General features: G+C 50.0%; 1 protein-coding gene across 1 annotated transcript in view; it reads right to left on the reverse strand.

Moving 5' to 3' along the window:
* CHRDL2 (chordin like 2) overlaps nucleotides 1-20,334 on the reverse strand; it is a 58,492-nt gene that overhangs the window by 6,505 nt on the left and 31,653 nt on the right. The window contains exons 3-10 of the mRNA XM_085311230.1: nucleotides 19,186-19,298; nucleotides 18,606-18,699; nucleotides 17,094-17,236; nucleotides 13,334-13,427; nucleotides 11,493-11,548; nucleotides 9,947-10,115; nucleotides 8,792-8,986; nucleotides 5,382-5,564 (exon numbers count right to left, since the gene is read on the reverse strand). Coding sequence (XP_085167356.1) covers nucleotides 5,382-5,564; nucleotides 8,792-8,986; nucleotides 9,947-10,115; nucleotides 11,493-11,548; nucleotides 13,334-13,427; nucleotides 17,094-17,236; nucleotides 18,606-18,699; nucleotides 19,186-19,298 — 1,047 coding nt within the window. The remainder of the gene's footprint in view (nucleotides 1-5,381; nucleotides 5,565-8,791; nucleotides 8,987-9,946; nucleotides 10,116-11,492; nucleotides 11,549-13,333; nucleotides 13,428-17,093; nucleotides 17,237-18,605; nucleotides 18,700-19,185; nucleotides 19,299-20,334) is intronic.

A 20,334-nucleotide genomic window follows, 5' to 3' on the forward strand; every position in this document is an offset into this window, starting at 1 on the left:
ACTCCCAGGTCCTTCTCTGGCCTGAAAATCCCTGCATCAAGCTGCACTGCTGTGGCCCTTGGAATACCCATCACATCATGTTGATGCCAATTCTCATCACAACAGAAGTTAATCATATTTGAAAGTGATAAGTRCTCACAGGAGTAACAACAACATGAAACAGGTGAAAGTAGCAACACTTTGTTGCTCTGAAAAGTGTTTCACACCAGAGAAGGTCTGATTTCCCCTGAAACCATAAGGAGGGGTATCCCAGGATGCCCTGCTTTGCTCTCCCCGGGCTGACCACCTCTCTCCCCATCTTCCTTTGTTGTAGCAATGCCTCTGTCCTCAGACTTTGCTTTCCTCAAAGCCGCCAAGATTGAGGTTTTTCCATTCCCCTGCCTGCTCTGTAACTTCACCAGGACAGGAAACACCAAAATTATTTCAGCACAGATTGATATTTCTTTTTGTGCCAGCATCATCCTGTCAGTGGAGATGCCTGAGTCAGAAGTTTGACACCAGAAAACCAGAACTTGTATTTAGCAACAGAAGTGACCTTTCTGCAGGATTAGGGGGTATAATATTCATATTGGTCTGCAAAATGTGACAAAGAGAGCAGGTATGCCTGGCATATCCTTCCTATGTCTCACTTGACCTCCCACCCACTGCAGGCACCCTTCGCATCCAGCACCTTACTGTTCGCAGACGTCAGAGGCAACGTGGTCCCCCATATTCGGTTAAGAGACTTTCCTGATTCCCAGCAGCAATTACACATAAAAAGAATATGTAACAAATGGGAACTGACTAGTAATCCATATAAACGAGACGTTACAGAGTGTGGAAAATTAACACGGGAAGTCAAAGACATCAAGAAAAATATGTGCCTAGTTGGACTATTAATATAAGTCATTTAAGTGGGCCAGGAAAAGAAGTCCTACCAGTAACAAAAGAAGATATGGGATAGAGGTAATAAAATTGTTAATGACGCAAGAAAGTCAGAAGTGTTCAATAAATCCTTCTGGTCTATACTTAGAAAGGAGCAGGAGGGTGTGCATATAGTCCCTGTGGCTCATGAAGCACTTTCCAGTACATTAGTAACCAAGAGGACAGTTTAAACAAGAGCTACAAGAGATAAACATCTTTTAATCAACCGACTTAGATAATTTTCACCCAAGAGCCCTCAGAGAGCTGGCTGAGACCTTTGGCCCCTGGATGGTCATTTTTGACAAATGTCAGGAGCTGGGAAGCTGCAAAGCAGTGGAAGAATGCAGATGTTGTGCCAGTATGCACAACGAGAGAGTGAAGTGGCACAGATAAGAATAGCCCACTCAGCTCACCATCCGTGGAAAAGCCAATATGGGATTAAGCTGATAAAGAATTAGAGCATTTGGGATAGCTAAGGCTGGACAAATTTATTTCACAGTGGGCAGATCCTGTCCAACAGACCTTGGTTCACTCTTGACAAGGCTTATGAGTATGAGAGATGGAGGGAAGTGACAGGGCTGCCATGCATTTATCACTTTTCTTGGAGCTTTATGCACCATCTCAGAACCAAAAAATGAACGCAGGCCAGTACCACAGAGCAAAAGAGAAATGAATTGAGGATCAGCTCTTCTGGARAGCCATTCTGTTCACCCAAAACCACCCTTTAACAAGGGCAAGTACAGAGTCCTGCACAAAGGGAAAAATAAGCCTGGGCACCAGTATAAGCTGGGGGCTGACCTGCTGGAGAGCAGCTCTGCAGAGAAGGACCTGGGAGTGCTGGTGGATGACAGGTTGACCATGAGCCAGCAACGTGCCCTTGTGGCCAAGAAGGTCAATGGTCTCCTGGGGTGCATTAGGCAGTGTTGCCAGCAGGTTGAGGGAGGTGATCCTGCCCCTCTCCTCAGCCCTGGGGAGGCCTCATCTCGAGTACTGTGTCCAGTTCTGGGCTCCCCAGTCCAAGAGAGACATGGAGCTACTGGAGAGAGTCCAGCGCAGGGCTACAAAGATGATGATAGGGCTGGAGCACCTGCCCTATGAGGAATGGCTGCAAGAGCTGGGCCTGTTCAGCCTGGGGAAGAGAAGACTGAGGGGGGATCTTATCAATGTGTACAAGTACCTGAAGGGAGGGTGTCAAGGGGACGGGGACAAACTCTTTTCAGTTGCCCTGTGTGACAGGACAAGAGGCAATGGGCAGAAATTGAAGCACAGGAATTTCTGCCTGAAGGTGAGTGGGAATTTCTTCCCTGTGAGAGTGACGGAGCACTGGACCATGTTGCCCAAAGAGGTTGTGGAGTCTCCTTTGGAGATCTTCAAGGCCCGCCTGGATGCAACTCTGTCTGCCATGCTGTAGGTGACCCTGCCGAGGTTGGGCTATGTGATCTCCAGAGGTCCCTTCCAACCTTACTGATTCTATGATTCTATGATCCTATGAAAAATAGGTGGATGGGATAAATGTAACTATTTCTCTCTACTGAYTATGAAGGGAAGMAAAATGACTGTTTAGATGTGGTCTGATTCAAGAAATTGGTGTCAGTAGTTACTGAGTATCAACAAAACAGGTATTTCTACAGCAGTTCTCACAGGATGWGCCTTAGAACAGTGTTAGACAACACTAAGTTGTCTAACTTGRGGACAAGTGAGGGCATCCTCACAGATACCCTGGAAGCAACCACAGAACCACTCCCGATAAAACTTGTGGCTGACCCAAAAAGAGCGTGGGATGGTAAACAATGAGATAAGAATGAGAGATCTACCGCGCTCAGTAGGCAAAAGGTCTTTCTACAGCTTCTCTCCCAGGAGCTCACAGTACAAGGCACACCTGCACATTATAAACCTCCCGGAGCATCCCAGGGAGCATGTGAACCTGAGACTGTCAGTGGAGATGCCCAGCCAGCCAGCCTGCACGTTTATGTGAGAAGGAACACGGCTGCACACATCTGCATTAGACCTGTCCCAGCAGAGCACAATGAGAAGACCTTTGACCAGGGCACTTCATCCAGTTTKGGGCTCTGGACTTCAAGAAAGACGTGGAGAGAGTCCAGAGTGGAGGATGTTTTCAAATGCATCAGGGAAAAGGAGTCTCCTGTTCTTTGCACCTCTGGTGAATAGGACAAGAATGCATGAGCTTGAGCTGYAAGGAGGTTGGACATCAGTAAAAGYTTTMTCCAAGGAAGGGCCTTGTGGCTCTGGAAGATTACATAGGCAGTAGTGTCTCCATGGCAGCAGGTTTTCAAGTATATGTTATAAAACTGTGAGGACAGCTGGTCTGGACCTTTTCAGGTCCCTTCCAGCCCAGATGTACGTGTGAGGGTACACCAGTGTGGTGAAACAGTGGGGATCACTGAAGGTCCCAGAGCTGCAGATTTTCAGGACAGAAATGAATATTTTGGTCATTGTCTGATCAACAGTCTGGCAGGACAAAGATGAGAAAGAGCTCTGTGGGGAAAATCTTGCCTTCAGGTATAGCCGAGACATCCAATTAAGGCTGAGTGAGGGGCATGAGTCAAGGGACTATGAACCATGCCAGTCTCTCTCTCTTATTCTGCCTGTTCCTCTTTTGTCTTCACTGCCCTTGATAATTCCTGTCCCAAAACATTGGAAAGTCATGTTTCAAAATTTGTGAGGTATTCAGACCCCTTAATGTGTGGGGAAGCATCTACTGTGACTCATCTGAGGACTAGTTGTGAACCATCAGCAAGCTAGGTAAAGCTTTTGACTGGGTATTGCTGTTGGTTTCTCTTCCTGACTACCGCCTCACGGAGGAAATTGTCCCGACWCAGAAATAGATGAGGCCACGTAAGTATCATAAGCCCATACAAAGGCAGATGGATGGACTCCAGGCATGACTTTCAGCCTCTTTTCTCCACACATGCTGCTCTGTTGGTAGAGTGATGGACCATGGAGAGGTGGAATCCATATGTGACTGAGCTCATGCTCTTTCCCAACAGTAACACTTCCCTCTGCCAAGCAAAAGAGCTGTGTTGGCCTCGGGGACAAGGGCCTCCCCTGTCCTTGGCTGGCAGGGCTCAGGAGCTCCGTGCAGACTCTAAGCTTTTGGCCTTGGAGGTGGCAAGACAGTTTGGGTAGTGACCTCTGCCAAACAGTGAGAAGCGGAAACGGTGGGGCCCAGACAGTGAAGTCTCAGAGCTGTCCTTCAGCTACAAGGTGCCATTGTGAAGGAGGTTTGCTGGAGTGGGAGGAGGAAGGGGAGAGGGGCACCGCGGAGGATGGAGGATGGCAGGGGGAGGATGGAGACATGGTGACAGTCAGGGCTCCGTCTCTTGAGTTAATTTCTCTGGTTACTGCAGTAATTATCCGTCTGTGCCCACACACCCATCTGCTGCAGCTTTCCTAGCCAGCCCCAGGAGGCCTGAGAACTCCATCAGAGGAGTAAGGCAAGACACGAGAGATCATAATTTCTATTTATAGATGTCCAGAAGACATTCAGCTATATGGACTGAGGGTCATTGTAACCACAGGTAGGCTGTGATCCACCTGAAGTGCCCAACTGTTTGCAAGGGGTAGAATATGTCCAATAGAGACCTCAGGATGGGGCACGGCCTGCCCCATGATCTCCTTCAGAGCCCAGGAGAAACAAAACTCAGGTATCTACTAGACCAGGCATCTCTAGTGGAGAGAGACTACTCTGGACTACAAGAGCRTTGCACAGCTAAAGACACTGCAAGAGAGCAAAAAAGTTGGTGKGATTTGACAGAGGTGTATTAGCTGTGCTTAGACCTCAGGAGAACACCCCAACTGGAGGATTCAAATCAACTGGCCCCAAAAGTGGGCTGGGGGCAATTCATCTCCCCAGCATGCATCTTTGTGACAGCACTGCAAGCTTTGCTCCCAGTGGTCAGTGGATCAGGAAAAAGAAAGAATAGAAGAAAAATACGGAGTGACCAGAACATTTTTTGACCATAGTGGTTTCCATGTGCATCTGGCAAGAAAGTAGGCATGGTTTGAGGGCCAAGCCCAAGCCCTCTGCCCTGTTTGCCCATGTATTGTGCCTCAGGACGGTGTTACAGCAGTTGGTTGTATATGCTGGGGACATATACAGCGGTTTCCAATCTCTGGCTTGCATGCCTGATGGACTCAGCAACTACAGTGAACARATGTGCAAGGAAGAGTTTGAAAAGCCAGCCTGCTCTTAGCAGGTTTCAACTAGCTATGCAAGGAAGGGAGCATCGATAGAAAAGCTCTACAGCCTGAAAGATCAAACAAAGCTTGGAAACCGCTGGGCAACAGTCTTCCTTCACTGCAAAGCCATGTCACAAAAGCTCAAGTCAGTCTCAAACTCAAAGCAGTATCAAAAAAGAGAGCATAAATCTTTCCAGTCACATAGACTGGGTGAAAGGAGAGGTCAGTAGTGCACACACACYTTTTCCATTGCTGTCTGGTTTTGTTAGACGACTCACCTTTAATCAGCTTCCAGTTGTAGATTTCCACTTCTTCTGATGGTTCCTTCTCAATTGCAATCGTCCTAAGGATCTCCTTGGAGGTCTCTGAGCTCGATGGTACAAACATGTACACTAGGACACGGTTGGGGTTCTTGCCACATTGGGTGGTGATTATTTCATCGGTGGGTTTCACTCTGGCTTCTGGGCAAAAAAGAAAGACAGAGTTTTTTAACCAGGGCCCTCAAGAGCCATACAAGGGGCAAGAGGAGCCTGAGGAACAAGCTTGGAAGAGGTTAGCTCAGCACTCAGGTTGAAGGAAAGGCAGCTTGATGGATTTGATGCCATGTTGCACAGCTGCATCGCTGACCAAGGATGTGAGTACACCYGAGCTGGGGGAAGGAGTGTATCTGGGTTTGGATTCTGATAGAGCTCCAGAGCAGCAGGGTGGGGAGTCTGCAATGCCAGAGAAGCCATCCATCAAGCCAGGAGGTTGCCATCCTGCCATGGCAGAGAGGGAGGCTGGTGAGGCAGAGGGCTGCCAGGAGGCACTGCTTGGGAGGGAGGAAGATCAAGKTGAAGCAGTGCCTACATCCTTAGAGGACAAATACCAATCGCATCRTTATTATCCTGTCTTTTCAGGCAAGAGATCTGATCCTGAGCTGGGAAAAACAGCGAAGGGAAGCAAGACGTTGATAAAGTATCTGGGGACCCTCTTGCCCCCATACTTTTAATTCCCCTTGGTTTTGGCAGCCTCTAAGCCAGCGGGGATGGAGAAGGGGGAGTTTTTCTACCCAGATCCCCCATATCCCCAGCAGGAGACCTTCAGCACTATCRTTATCTAGCATGTTATGAACCCCAGGCTGGATTCCCCAGTTCCCATCTCATGCCTGCTGCCATCCCAAAGGAGCAACGTCAGCTAAGCTAAGAGATGAGCCCAGGGAACAGGAGCCAGCGCTGTGGCTGGCCTGCCTGGGCAGAGCGCCCGGCCTCAGCCCCGCGTGTGGGCTCGGACCCAGTCCGACTCCCCTCCCCACGCTCACGCCCTGGCGTGAAGGCATCTTCACTCCAGCCCCTCTGCAGGGCAGTAAGGAGACCCATGTCAGAGGCAATGATAGGACCCTACGTGACTTTTTTAACATCTCTGGTGAAGGAGAGCTGTGAATTTTTTTTTTCTGGAGTAATTAAGAATCCCCCATGGTTTTGGAAGCAGATTTATTGCCTTTGGTTGTGGTCCTTGGAACGCAGAGGAGCTCAGCTCTGCTGAATTTAGCCTTGTTCTCTCAGTCATTTTGGATGTTAAAGCTTTCTACACTACTCGAAAGAAAGTTTGGCTATAAATAGACGCATAGGGTTTATTTTAGTAGGACAGTTATTTTAGGTCTGATTCTGCTCTCCCCAATGCTTTCTGGAGGGGGTCCTGAACTATTCTTCATGCATGCTGGCACAGAGGAGATGGAAATCCCAAATTAAAGAAATACAAAGCAGAGCTCTTCTAGCAAGGAGATGACAAGTATTCAGCTCTGCAGCCTCAGCATGACACAAAGGGGGACACACAGAGTCCGCCATCATCCTTGTTGCCAGCCCTCTCCCGCGGGGTCTGGGTGCAGGGAAACCTCCATCCCAGGCCATTATATTTCACCTACTCATGGGCTGTTTTCTGCAGCCCCAATTTCACAAGAGGAGAGGAACCAAGTGCCCTCACAGATGCAACAGGTATTTAACAACCTCAGAGCTTCACATCAGAGCCAYTGGATTGCCCACTGTGCAGTGGTTAAGGGCAGAGGACTGAGGACACAGGAGTTCTGGCTTCCCCCTCGAGCAGCTGTGACGGTTTCCCTGTCTGACCAATGCTCCACAGCAGTTCTGCTCTGATCAAGATTTCTTTTGCAAACAGAAATCAGTCAGCATTTCTCTCCAAGCTGTTGCGTACAAAGGAGCAAGAGGAGGACAGTCATGGAAAGTGCCTGGAAAAGAAGACAGGCTAAATCTTCGCGTAGTGAAGGACAAGCATGTAACTTGGCTGAGCAACGTGTGTGTATGATCATTATCTTTGAGTATTGGAAAGCAAGAAGAAAATCATTCTGGCTGGGTCACAGCATTTAACTGGAAATAAATGAAGACTGATCAGCAGACAAGAGATCCTAGCAGAGAGAGCTGTAGACTTTAAACCAGAAAGACCTACTATAATGGGAATGCAAGACTGGAAGGGCTCTGCTCAGTCATCACATCCCATTCCCACCAGGCACCACATCATAAATCCTACACATAAACGTATCAGAAACCCTATTAAAACAATCTGGGCTTCTGCCCTTCTATCCCTGGGGGAGGTCATCCCAGAACCTCTCTGCCTGGCAGCCAGAAACCTTGAAAATCCTAACTGAAATTAGTTTGCAGCTTGTTTGCCCCTATTGCTTAATGTGGCACCATCCCTTGCTTATTCGCCCTGGTGAGACCTCTCCAAATAGTTTGCAGCCTATTTGCCCCCATTCCTTAATGTGGCACTGTCCCTTGCTTGTTCTCCCTGGTGAGACCTYTCCATGAAATCACCATGACAACACGTCAGAGAAGATCACTGCAGTTACTACATCTGAGGTCAGGCTCCAAAAAGACTGAAGGTATCTTTAGTCTCTCTAAGGAAGAAGTGGGTGGTCCATCATCTAAACTTCTGATCCTGAATGATAATTACAGAGGTGTAACCTAGGAAACATTCTCCAGTAGGAAGAGGAGCCAGTCTGATGTTCTGCCACCTCTTTGCCGGTTCTATGCTTCAAGACAAACAGCTTTCCAAAGACCAGAAACCTGCTGAGAGACCCAAAACCCATAGGACAATTCATAGGACACAGAAAAGATGTACTCTGCCGTGTCCCAGCCCCAGCACCAACCCAGTTCTACCTGGCCCACACTGATAGCTGTATGTTTAACCCTCCATAAGGTCTCTCAGGGATGGAAACCTCAACACCACCCAACCACGAGTGCCAGAGCTACACTGCACTCAGAGAGTGTCCTCCTAATTTCAAACCTGTGTTTCAGCTGCCACAATTTAACCCTGTGAATTCTTGTCGTAGCCAGTTGGGCCCTGAAGAACAGGCCATGCCCTCTCCCCAGAAGGCACCTTCTACTTGTTTGAAGACTGTTATCATGYCCCTCCTTAGACTTCTTTCTCCAGACCGCACCCAGCCAGCACATGCAACCTTTCAGGATCAGAGCAGCTTCCTCACTCTGGATCAGTCCTGCTGCTCTCCAAGACAGGCCAACCCTTACTTGTTTGGCTGAACTCGCCCAGTGTGAATTCAAGTCACCAGCAGTATGAACCCTTACACATCTATCTGTATGCCCAGGGCCAAAAACCTAGGCTAAAAGAAGGAAGTGGAAAGCAGCTGACATAGTATGCAGGACCAGACAGAGCAGGCCAGTAAGATCCCACATACCTGGACATATTTTACAGCATTTCCCATCTACTTTCTCTGGATAGTCACATGGATATTCCTTGGGACATGTGATCTTCTGGCAGTCCTGGACACCATCCCTGCAAGTGCATAGGATGCAGGGCAGGAGGCCGTAGAGCCGGAACACAGGGTGCCACACTTCCCCATGGGAGTAGGTCTTTCCRTTGTAAACACAAGCTGGAAGAGGAAGAAAGGAGTTGCCAGTAGAAGTAAATCCTCTTCTTCTTTGCACATACAAGGTATGGTGGAGCTCAACATGTTTTGCCATCTTGCTAATGGGTAGCCCTGCTATCTTGAAGATGTGGCCCTCTGGCAGCACATGGAGAGACATGTCTGGTTGCAGCAGATGCAGTGGGCATGGGGATATTGCAGCCACCTTGTCTTAGAGGTGCCATGGGGCAGGCGGACAAGGCTCCAGGAGCTGGAGGCTGCTGGGGTCAACACCCCTGGAGGGAGTGAAGGATGAGTGTGGGCAGGACCTCACCTGCCTCCAGCCCTCTGCAAGCCCAGGGTCCCTATGAGGCCAGGCAGCACGAAGCACAGTGAAGAGTGCCACCTGCTGACTTCTCCATGCAAATTTCTGGAGGTCCCAAAATTTCCTCCAGAGCTCCATCTCCCAGGGCTGGGAAACACTCTTCTAGAGACACAGTGGCAGAAGAGCTCCCAACAGGAGAAGGCAATTGCCTTTCCCCTTTGGCTCCATGGGGCTACCTCCCCATCCTGCCTTCTTTGTCTCTCCCTAGGAAGAAGACAACAGCWCCAGGACAGACCCATAACATGGAAGGTAGATGCAAGGAGCCACCATGTCACTCTGTGGTGGATGCTCAGGTAGCCCTGGAGGGACCATCTGAGGTCCTCCAGCCAAGCACCTCCCTTCCCAGGTCCCAGAGCTCCAAAACAGCGCRAGGACCAGCCTTCCTCTCGCTTTTCTTAGAAAGTGGCAGATTCATGCAGAGAAGGGGTTTGGGGTCCAGGACCTGAGCCACTAAGGTTAAGATAGCTAGGTGAGGTTGGCTGTGGAGAAGCAGGAGGTAGGAGGCAATGGTGGGAACCTGCTGCAACTCCCTGGTGACYCTCAAAGCCCTGTAAAAGGCAAGTTAGGCCACATACATACACTCCAGCCCCTCCACCTCTTACCTTTCTTATGCTTCTCTTTCAAAACAATCTTGACAGTGGTGCCACCTCCTCCCTTGGGTTTGAAGCTCCTGGGAATGAACTCCAGGGAGGAACTAAGAATGGTGGATGCAGTGGCTCCAAGCGGCTTCCTGTCCATTGCTTCTCCTGAGCACTGGTCTTGCGAGTGCCTCTGTGAACAGTCAGAAACAGCACGAGAWTCAGACCCACGCAGTTCAGTTGTTCTCACTCTAAAGCATGCTGGAAAAAAGCCATGCAGTGCCCTGCGTACCTTGCATAAAGAGGGGAAGCAACAAAGACCATAGGGATGAGCAACAGTCCAGGAGTCATCTCAGTGGCTGCTATCACCTATGAGGTTCTGAGCAATTTGTGTCAATGCCCCACATTACTGTCCTCCCTAAGCTATTTATGGGTCATCTTCCCTCAGTGGGGCAGAACCTGCCCCTTCACATGCTCCACCCAATGCCCTCAGGGAGGCATCTGGGGTCCTGCATCATTAACACAGGCAGGTAAATAGACTGGCCATTTCTAGATGCCTACTGGGATAGGACTTGCCTCTATACAGCCCAGGTAGGGGTGGAGAGGTAAGGACAGGGCATATCCTGCCTTCTCACCTGGATGGCCCTAGGAGGGTTTGTGCGGGGCTGCCAGCCAGCGGGACTGAGGTCCCTGGAACATCTTGGGCTTCCAAGAGTAAAATGCTGGGACAAGACATACAGCACAAAGGGTCCCCTTGTGTCTATTTGGAGATTTTATAGGTGGCGGAGGTGTGATGCTGGCTTTTCACCCAGCAGTATGGAAAAGGGAAGGGCAAGGAGCTGTAAGTGACCTAATCCCACAGACCTGGCATGGGCCGCCCAACTCTGAAATGTCACCGTGAATTAACTCTCAGCAGCCAGGGAGTCATTTTTTCCTTGCTGGGGCTGCTGATACAAACAGCCTGGGGAAATCATGCTTGTGTCCAGCTCCAGTGCTGGCTCTGTGGGAGCCATGACTGGGAGACAGGACACTCTTTATCCCAACAGGGAGGGGAGAAACCAACACCTGAAGCAAAAGCCGCCAGAGAGAGACTCGGACCACCCAACTTTGCAGGTGAGAATCATTTCCGGCTTGCGACCATCTCCAGGTCTGCTCTCTGGGGCCCCATTTTTTGTTTGTTCTAACCCACTGGTCAACCTCAGCCAGGCTAGCCAACAAGGAGGAGAAGTGCCTAAGATGTCCAGGTCATGCAGGTCTTGTGCTCTCTCAAAGAYATTAGAAATACCACAGAGGAAAGAACAAGAGTGCTTCCTCAGTGGAGTCTCTGAGATCTGTTAAAGGCCTCAGACCCTGCTGACACCCCTCAGTTAAAGTCAACTCCTAGACACAATTCAATCACAAACCAAGTGTCCGTGCTTCTGCTGCCTGAGGAACTGACTGCCCTTGTAGAGCTGCTGTAGATCATTTCTTGGTAGAAAATTACACCCATGGGCATATGGCTTTCTTTGAACTGTTTACTGGGGCTGTGTCAGAAGCAATAAGCAAATTTTAAAGTACAAACATCACGTACAACACCTCTGTTTAACTGCAGGGGTTCCTCTTCTGTGGACTTCTCATATGAACCATCTGCAAGGAAAGAACATTATCCAATGAATGCAGTGGGATGAGGATTTGCTCTGTAGGGTCCGGATGACTAAACACAATCGTCTGCAGGGTGCTGGTACACCTGCTGGGACTGGAGACAGAGGTGCTTTGAATACACAATTCACATCCCCCTAAAGCAAGTAGGAGCACAGCTTGTCTGCATCGCATCCCAAAACCCTTTTATCCCCATTGATAACAATAAGAGCTTCAAGAAAGATGTTGTCTTGTAGACTTCTGGAGTTAGGTGGCAGGAAACCACCCCAGAAGTAGAGCTATGAGGTGATGGAGCAGATGTAGCATTAAAAAGAAACGCAAAGACATTTCTTGTGAAACGTTAAGTCAACAACTCATGCCCTGAGGGCAAGGACAGCTCTGATGATGCCCACAACTCCATGAATGTTACTTGCTTAGTGTTCCACAACCAGCTCAGTCTGACCAAAGCTGTCTGTCTTTCCTGATATGCTCACTATGTACAAAGCTCTTTTAGCTTTGATCTTATCTAGGACTTTCTATGGAAATGGAGCTCTTCTGAAATCCTGGCTGCACCAGAGCAGAACTCCCCCCTGCATTCGAAGTAATTCGTATGCTACTGGTGAGGCCAATATGGCCACAGAGTTGCAGAGCTGCCACTAGAACATCTTCTAAAATGTCTACTTCTCTCTCGTGCATGAGATTTTTGCAGAGTCCTAAATATATCACCCCTGTGATCTCCTGAGGGTCTGTGATTCTGCCAAACCTAGTGATTTTTGTTTCAACCTAAGAAAAATGCCACCTAGCACAAATAGGGGTGGCAACCCCAAATGCCAGCTCTCTGCTTAGTTTTCAGCAGCTGCCAGCAACCTTTGCACATAAATAAAACTAGGGAAGAGTTTGAAGGATGCTCCCCAAGGTTATGCTGTGCCCATGGCCAGGAGACAACTACAGACTTCCAGCTCCATAAATACTTCTCATACTAAAGAGTCATTTTACACTGCGAATTCTGTGTTACATGTGAATCTCTTACTTACCAGTGAGCAGCACAGGGAAACACCAGCACTGGGGCTAGTCTCAGCTTTCTGTAATTCTGGTCTAAATTAGAATGAGTTTACTGGAGTGACTCCCAAGACATTGCTCCAATTGCCCTGGTGTGACAGAGCCCTGTCCCCAGCACTGCTTTAGTGCAAGGTAACAAGATGTGAACCTGCCCATTTGCTCTTGAGCTGCAGTCTCACCCAGAAATGCAAGGCTTGATTCTCTCCTCATTCCCCTAGGTGCAAGTTAGTGGAAACAGCAGCAAAGTCAAGAGCTTCACCCCATGGAGACCTGTGACAGTGAAAACCAAACAACTCCATGCCACACAGGGGTGGAAGTGGGGATTTCCCCAGGGCCTTACTGTCCCCAAAACTTCCCTGGAGCAACAGCTGTATGCACCATCCTTACATCGTCCATGCAACCACTTACAAGCTTGTGAGTAAGCARTCTGAAGGATTTCGCCATCTGTGCAGGTCACATCTCTTGCACAATGCACAGTGGCAAGACAAAGAGCTCACCTGTAGCCAGCACAGGGGCCACAGGGAATCAAGACACAAGGACATGTGGGAGGGGAAGCATGCAAAAAAACCATGAGCCTCTTGTTTTTTGTTTCCTGGTGTGATTCAGAGGCAGAGAATGGCCTAATTTACAGCACAGGTTTCCAAAACCCTGTGTAATTGGCTTGAAATGCCAGCTAATAACAAAACCTGTGGCTCCCGGCCCTCACCCAGGAGCAGTACCTGGACCCCTCATTACCTTTGCAGACCTGGCAGCAGGAATCTGGCACAGTTAGAGGAGAGGAACACAACAGCTCGGGGCAGGTCACCAAGCCACAGTAAATCTGTCCTTCCTAGGAGATAGCAGCAAAAAAAACATTATCAGCATTACCAAGGTCACAGTAAGGCCAAATCTGCCTCATGCTGGGGTGGCATCACCTCAAATTGTACCAGCCGCTTTTAACCTGACGCTTTTTCTGCTCTCCATGGGTATTTCGTTCACATGGCTGCCATGACCAGGCACTTGTTTCGCAAAGCTGCTRTCCTCTCCTAGCACAGCTAGTCCTCCAGTTGCCAGTACATACTCCACTCACTCTCATGTACATGGAGTGGACTGGTCTTCCCCGAGGAGGCAGAGGTAGTGCCTTGCTCTCAGGTGTCATTAGTGCTACCAGATCTTAAACAGCAACTAGACACCTGTAAACCCTGCACAAAACTCATCATTTCAGAGCAGAASAAGAACCATCTCTCTAACCTCTCTCAGGACAAGAACCCAGGGAAGCTAGGTGAAAGGGGGAATTATGAAGCAGAATCCAGAGTTAGGTCCAACCCACAGCTCTGTGTTGGGTCATTTGACATCACCAGAACCAAGTACACAAAGACATCAAGCCAAGACCTAAGGATGGACATTCACGGATAAAACCGCTTCGACTGTCGTGGTTTTTAGCCTGGAAAATGCCACTACTGTAGTGATTCAAGCTGAAAATAACAGGCTGAGCATAGTCTTGAACTTAGCATGCACAGTCACACCTCAGTCAATGGATTTGCACCCACTTGCTACAGGGTTTAGTTTGTGCTGTAGTGCAGAAGGGCAGAAAAGGATGTTCACAAGCCCAAGAGCATCCAGATGAATTAGGTCTTCTTCTCCATGCAGCGATTTTCTCTGGGGTACACACACTGACAGCTGAGGGAAATCAAAAGGTTATACAAAAATGTCTTCAGGAAAAGGAATCACAGCATCTTCTTCCACCATCACACTGGATGAGGCAAAGTCACCATGCAGGAGCAGTACAGAGGAGGAAGTAAACCTAGTAAATGAGTGGATGTGGTGGAGGCTGCCACAACCAAAAACTGCTGTCCAGTTCAGGGCTGGAAAYGGAAGTGACCTCTATGGACTATGGTCCCTGTGGAGAGAGGGTTTGGCTATGGAGAAATTGTTTCCTCCTTTCTTCTTYTGACTTGCAGGTCATGGCAAAAACCTGCCATAGGGAGAAAAGAGCAAATGCCATAAAAAACAGAATTTATGCTGGAGGCTTTTGTCTCAGGGCAGTTTTCAAAGAGGTTTAGACCAGCTGTTCATGCAGCTGTTCCAACAGCTGACAACATCAGATACAGCCCAGCAAGAGCCTACTGCTGCAAGGCTTCATTGCTTTCCTTTTATTTTGCCATTTGTATCCAAGGCATTATCCTACCAAATAAACAGAGCCTGAGCGAGAGCCAGTGCCTCCAAGAGGGACACGCAAGTCCACAGGCTCTAGAGGACGGCRGTGGCTGGAGTTGGAAAGCAGGGCCAGGTGGGCACGTACACACTCAGGTTCGATTGTTTCTGTACTTAGCATTTGTCTACATCAGATGATGGGCTGGTGTCCAGCTGGGGTCCGTAAGAGAGAAGCGAGCCTCAAAGCTGTATCATTTCTAAGCCTAAACTATTCCTCTTTCCACCTAGCTCTAAGCCACCTGTCTCCAAGGCTTACACAAACATCAAGGGCTCAGACCAGTTCTCCTGGTGTAATGGCTTTACTGACTACCACGCACCAGCTGAGCACTAGTAACCATCCATGTGTGTGCTCTTGGCATGTGTGAGCAAGATGGTTCAAACTAGCTCACCCCAATTTCTTTTCTGGACAAGCTTAGTCAAAGCATTTGCTGCATGCAAAACAGACAAATGGAGTATTCCCCCTGCTCCGCCGACACACAGCAGCCTGTCTAGGACCATGGCTCTGCAAAGGTTTGTGTAGCCTTGGTGGAGATGGAGGCTATCCAAGCAAAAGAAGACAAGAGCATCAACGCCAACGCAGCAGAGCGCTCCCACCTCTCTGGTTTCCCTGTGCTGAGCCGGAGGCTGAGACAGCTTRGGCCACCTTGCGTGGCTCTCTCGGTGCTGGCTGCCCGCCTGGCCCCACAGACAAGGGTGCTACTGTCCGTTGTGATCCCCACACCCGCATGCCTAGCGCTGGGCTTGGCCCCTCTGCTTCTTCCACCAAGGCCATCCAAGAGCCAGCAGGCAGTAACAGCCTCTTGGCATAGGCCCGTTGGCCGCTCTGGCAAGCAGAGCGGCTCCAGCCCTACGAGCCATCTGGCCCTGTCCAACAGCTCACTGTAACACAGGGAGTGAAAGCCATGTCTGTGCAAACTTCTTCTTTTTTACAGCAGAGAGGCTGCAGCCACTGCAAGCATTTCCCCGCAGCGTCCAAGTCCAGCATCGTCACGGCACACCTTTATATTCTCCTTCCTCGCTTGCTCTCGAGGAGAAGCCACTCCATTTATCTCCCAACACTCAGCTCCTGGCATGCACAGCCCTCTGCTCCTCACACCTTCGTCGTCCTCCCTGGCCAGGCTGGCTCTTGCCTCTCGAGCAAAGCGTCAGGACTTAGTTTTTGACAGGCATTCACAGGATCCCAGCCTGGGCAGGCAGCGGGTGGGAGAGAATGGGGCAGAGTGGAGCCAAGGCCTGCCTGGGGGGCTTCCTGAACATTCAGGGAAGAGGAACATCTATCAGGCACTGGCAAATGGATGGCAGACAGGCAATTCACCACCGGATCCAGGTACTATGGACCACACAGCATCCCAGCTGCTGTCTGGTTGACAGGACAGGTCCCTGCCCTCTGGGAAGGCAGAGAAGATAAACCCACAGTGCTGGAGMACCCGAACACGTCTCAGTGCTGGGTCCAGCTTCCACTTAAATCCAAGCAGAARGGACAAAGCTCACTGGGTGCCTGCCCTTTGTCATCACTGACTCCAGCACTACGAGGCTCTGTTGTAAATGCTGTCATCTTTGCCATTGTCTCTTGGCTGCTTCGAGAGTGAGCTCTTGCCACGTAAAGCTGTGYTGGGCAGGAGGAGTCCCAAACTGGCTGCTGGAGGCACTATGATACCCAGGCACCCTGGCTATGCACAAAGCAATGGCCAGTGGGTCTGGTCTCACCAGCTGGCTCAATACCAAATTCAGCTTCCTAGAAATCTCTAAAGCCCAAGACCTGATACCTCATATCCACATCTCCTTGGAGACAGTATCGTCTCCCCCAGATCCCCTGCCTATGAATCCCATTTGCTTGGCATCAGGAGTGTATGTAGAAAGGCTCCCGGACTGGTCTCTCTGCTGGTCATCTCTCGTACAATGTCTCGGTGGGGCAGGATAGCTGGATGTTGCAGTTACAGGCCCAAAGCATGAAGGCTGGTCCACACAGCAAGCAAACACATCCATTAGWGTGCTCAAAGCCAAGGTTGGGGACAGGGTTTTTCTGCCTGCCCTCCCAAAGGAGCACCAGCAGGCTCAGCCCAGAATTGGCCCATGGGATCTGCAGTAAATAAGCTGTGTGTCCAGGTGATGAGGCTGGTTTCCCCAGGCTGCTCCTGCACAGCAGTGTAGACACAAGCCCTGCAGGTAGAGACCAGCCTCCACCATCCTCGGAAGTTTTTCATCTAGTGCGATATTACCAGGGTGCAGGACCTAACCCCAAACCCTCCCTGCCTCCCTGCTGCCTCCCACTTGGCGTCCCACGAGCTCAGAAGTAGCTTACAGAGCAGCTGCACTGCACACACTGGTTCGGCTGGCGGCTGGGAAAGAGCTCACTCGTGGTGAACATCTCGCCTTGCTGATATGTTGTCCCATTGTACTGGCAGGACTTCACAGGTGCCCGGAGGCCAGAAGGTGAATTTGGCTCTGGAAGGGAGAAAGCAGTGGGCTAAGAGCCATCCCCTCCCCAGCCCCAACATAGTGTGGGTGCTCAGCCAGCTCCCTGGCTGAAAAACAAGGAGCCAGGACCATCTTCGAGAGGGAGACATAAACACGGAGCACTTTTACCAGACTGCGCAGCACCAGATCCAGGCTGGGATGAGCCAGCTATGCCTGGTATGAGTCCTGTAAACACAGCACGATCCCCTATCTCATAATCAGRCTAGGATCGCTGAAAAGCCATCCCACACCAAAGCACCCGTAGGACAAGGGCATGAAGGGAGGTAGTTCCCTCACCTCACCTGGAGAGCCATGCCTCCCTGCTGGGCCGGCTTCTAGGGCCAGCATACCACAGTCCTCACGGAGAACTAGCTGGGGCACCGTGTGGCCCTGCTGCTCCTGCGGCCCTGGTCCCATGGGTGTATGCACTAGGGCCCCTCTCAAAAGCAGGATGGAGTCTAGTGCCCATGGGAATTAGCTGTGCAAAAGCCTTGGGGACCAAGGCTGCCGTGACCGCTCTGAGCTCATTGCAAGGGTGAAATCACACCTCCAAAGCTCTTGTGCCAAAGTAGTGGCAAAGCTAGTTAAAAACCATCAGTTATTTTGGGAGGGAAATTAGAAAAAAAAGGTGGTTTTCATTTTTACCTAATTACCCATGGGATAAGCCTTTTTGATCTGACTCTGGCTGATGTTGGCAGTCACTTACAGATTACATCTGGGAAGGGAAAAATTCAAGAATTTTGTGAAAATCTTCAGTGTGCAACTAAAATGTTTGTTTTTCCCACAGCCAAAACATTTTGCTGACAAATGATCTCAATATAGTGCTGGTTTCTAGCTTGTCATTGAAATGTGAACTAACAGTTTGTCTCTAAAAGCCTTCTCAGGATGAGGGGTAGTTGGGGAAAGAGGTCTGGTAAAAAGTCCATTTCCATCTAAGTGACATTTTGGGGAGGGAAAGAGCAATGTGGGCAGCCCGAGCAGCCGTTGTTGCCGTGACCCCACCACGCAGCTGGACCCAGTGCTGATGAGCCGCCCTAGGCATGTATGTGCAATCGAGAGATACCTGCGTGACTGCAACMGAGCCCCGTGCCATGCCTCAGTTTCTCCACGTATAAGATGTCTGCCTGCGTCCTTGGCATACATAAGGGGACAACGGGGTTTTGTGTCCCTGGCAGAGCACTGACGTGGTGGCCTGAGGGAGTGATCTAACCACATAAAGGGTTTTCTTCTCTCAYRTGAGACAATTCCCCTTTGCTCTYGCTCAGCTGCCCCAAAATGGGCCCRAAACTGCTGTGTTTCCCTTTCCCTCCCAATCAGCCCCTCTTTGGTCTGATGGAGATATGGGATGGTCACCTACCACCACACCGCGGGCAGCACTGCTGGGGGTCCGTGACGGGACTGGCGCACTGCAGAGCTGGGCACTGGATCCGATAGCATCTCATGTTGGCATTCTGGGGAGAGAAGGAGAGCAAACTGGAGCTTCACAAAGTTGCTCCTTTCATGGTCTTTCTCTACAGCTCCCAGCAGAGAAAGAAAATGTTGCATGATGGCCCTGTTATCGTGACAGGTTGTATTGGTTTAACTCTCCTAGCCAAGCACATCACCATCCTTGCTTCACACCTGCCTGCCAGGCCAGGCTACAGGCTCATTTCTCATCATCAAAGATCACCGTTGGCCCCATTGCAGCCCTAAGCCCCCTCCACCCAAAGCCCACCTACATTGCTGAGTCAAGTCCCTCCCAAAGCCAACCCAACACTCATGGGGGGGAATGCAGGAGGTTTTCAGAAGGAGACAGATTATTGTCCCTCTGGTACCAGAAGAGGCTTCTCTGATGAAATTTTGACACCAGAATCAGACTGTTTAAAGGCTGCCAAAGCAGCACACCAACACAGTGGCATCACTACCACCTCCTGCCACGGCTGCGTGGAGAGACGTACCTCGGTGCAGGTGCAGCGGATGCAGTACATCAGCCCCTGAGGCTCCAGATAGGGGTGCCAGCTCTCTCCTGGGCTGTACTTCTTGCCATTGAAATCGCAGAACATATCTGGCCCTGAAAGTCAACAGGGAGAAGCTTTGTGGAAGAAAAGGACAGTCCTTGGAAGAGCTCTTCTCCCTCTATAATGAGCAGAGCAAGGATGGCTCAGTGCATTCATGCCGCCACCTATGAGAAGCTGACAGCTGTATCCTGCCCACTCAACTCCAACACAAGATATTCCCCAAAGCTTTTCTTTCCTGTTTTTTTTTTTTGGCTATGATTTTTTTCTTTAGGTTGGGACCTATCCGACCAAATGGCAGCTCCTGTGTTCAAACTGGATTCCCTTTCAGGCAAGGGAGAGAACAGGTATTTCTGAGGCATAAATTAAAGTCACCCCTCTCAAAYAGGTCAGATATGCTCATCTGAAGGTGATTTCAGGGTGATGCTATGGGACTGAATTTCACTCAGGAAGACTAGCAGAGTGAACAGTGGCAGGGAGAAAAGGAGCTGAGTTTAGGGGACATTTTCACAGCTATCCAGAAAAAGATGTTTTGGGGTAGAAGAGCATTCTGAAGGAAAACCTCTTGCTCCCCTTACAAGCTTCAGCTTGTTCTCTCAAGGATCTYTTGGCCAGCACTGCCAGCACACAAGCAGCTGAGCATCTGCTSTAAGGAGCAGGGTGGTGCTGGCTTGCCCATCACACCAGTGTAAGCCCCAGGGAGCCACTGGCTGCACAGGGCTCAACCCAGCACAAATCTGGTACCAAATTCCTAGTTTATGAGTCTGTCAAAGGGGATGGCAAGTCCACCTTGGCCACTGAGACCATAAAGCTACATACAGTGGCTATTGGCTATCGSGAGTCACTTCTCATCGCTGCTGTCTTAGAACAAACTGTGGCTTTTGCAGGAAGGATAACCTCAAACCCACTGCCAACCTCCCCCCTGCCAGCTGCTGCCCATGAAATACCCGCTGTCACCTCTAAACAGCCAGCAAGCCCAGTGGGGACAGCTGGACACTACAGACACCAGCGTGGGTTCCCACGGCAGACACACAAACCCATCCCATACCCACGTGGCAAAGGAAGGGCACAGCCCACTGTACAGAAGCCAGC

This window comes from Rhea americana, unplaced genomic scaffold (assembly GCF_003343005.1).
Source record: "Rhea americana isolate MKP2758 unplaced genomic scaffold, rheAme1 scaffold_335, whole genome shotgun sequence".
Taxonomy (NCBI): Eukaryota; Metazoa; Chordata; class Aves; order Rheiformes; family Rheidae; genus Rhea; species Rhea americana.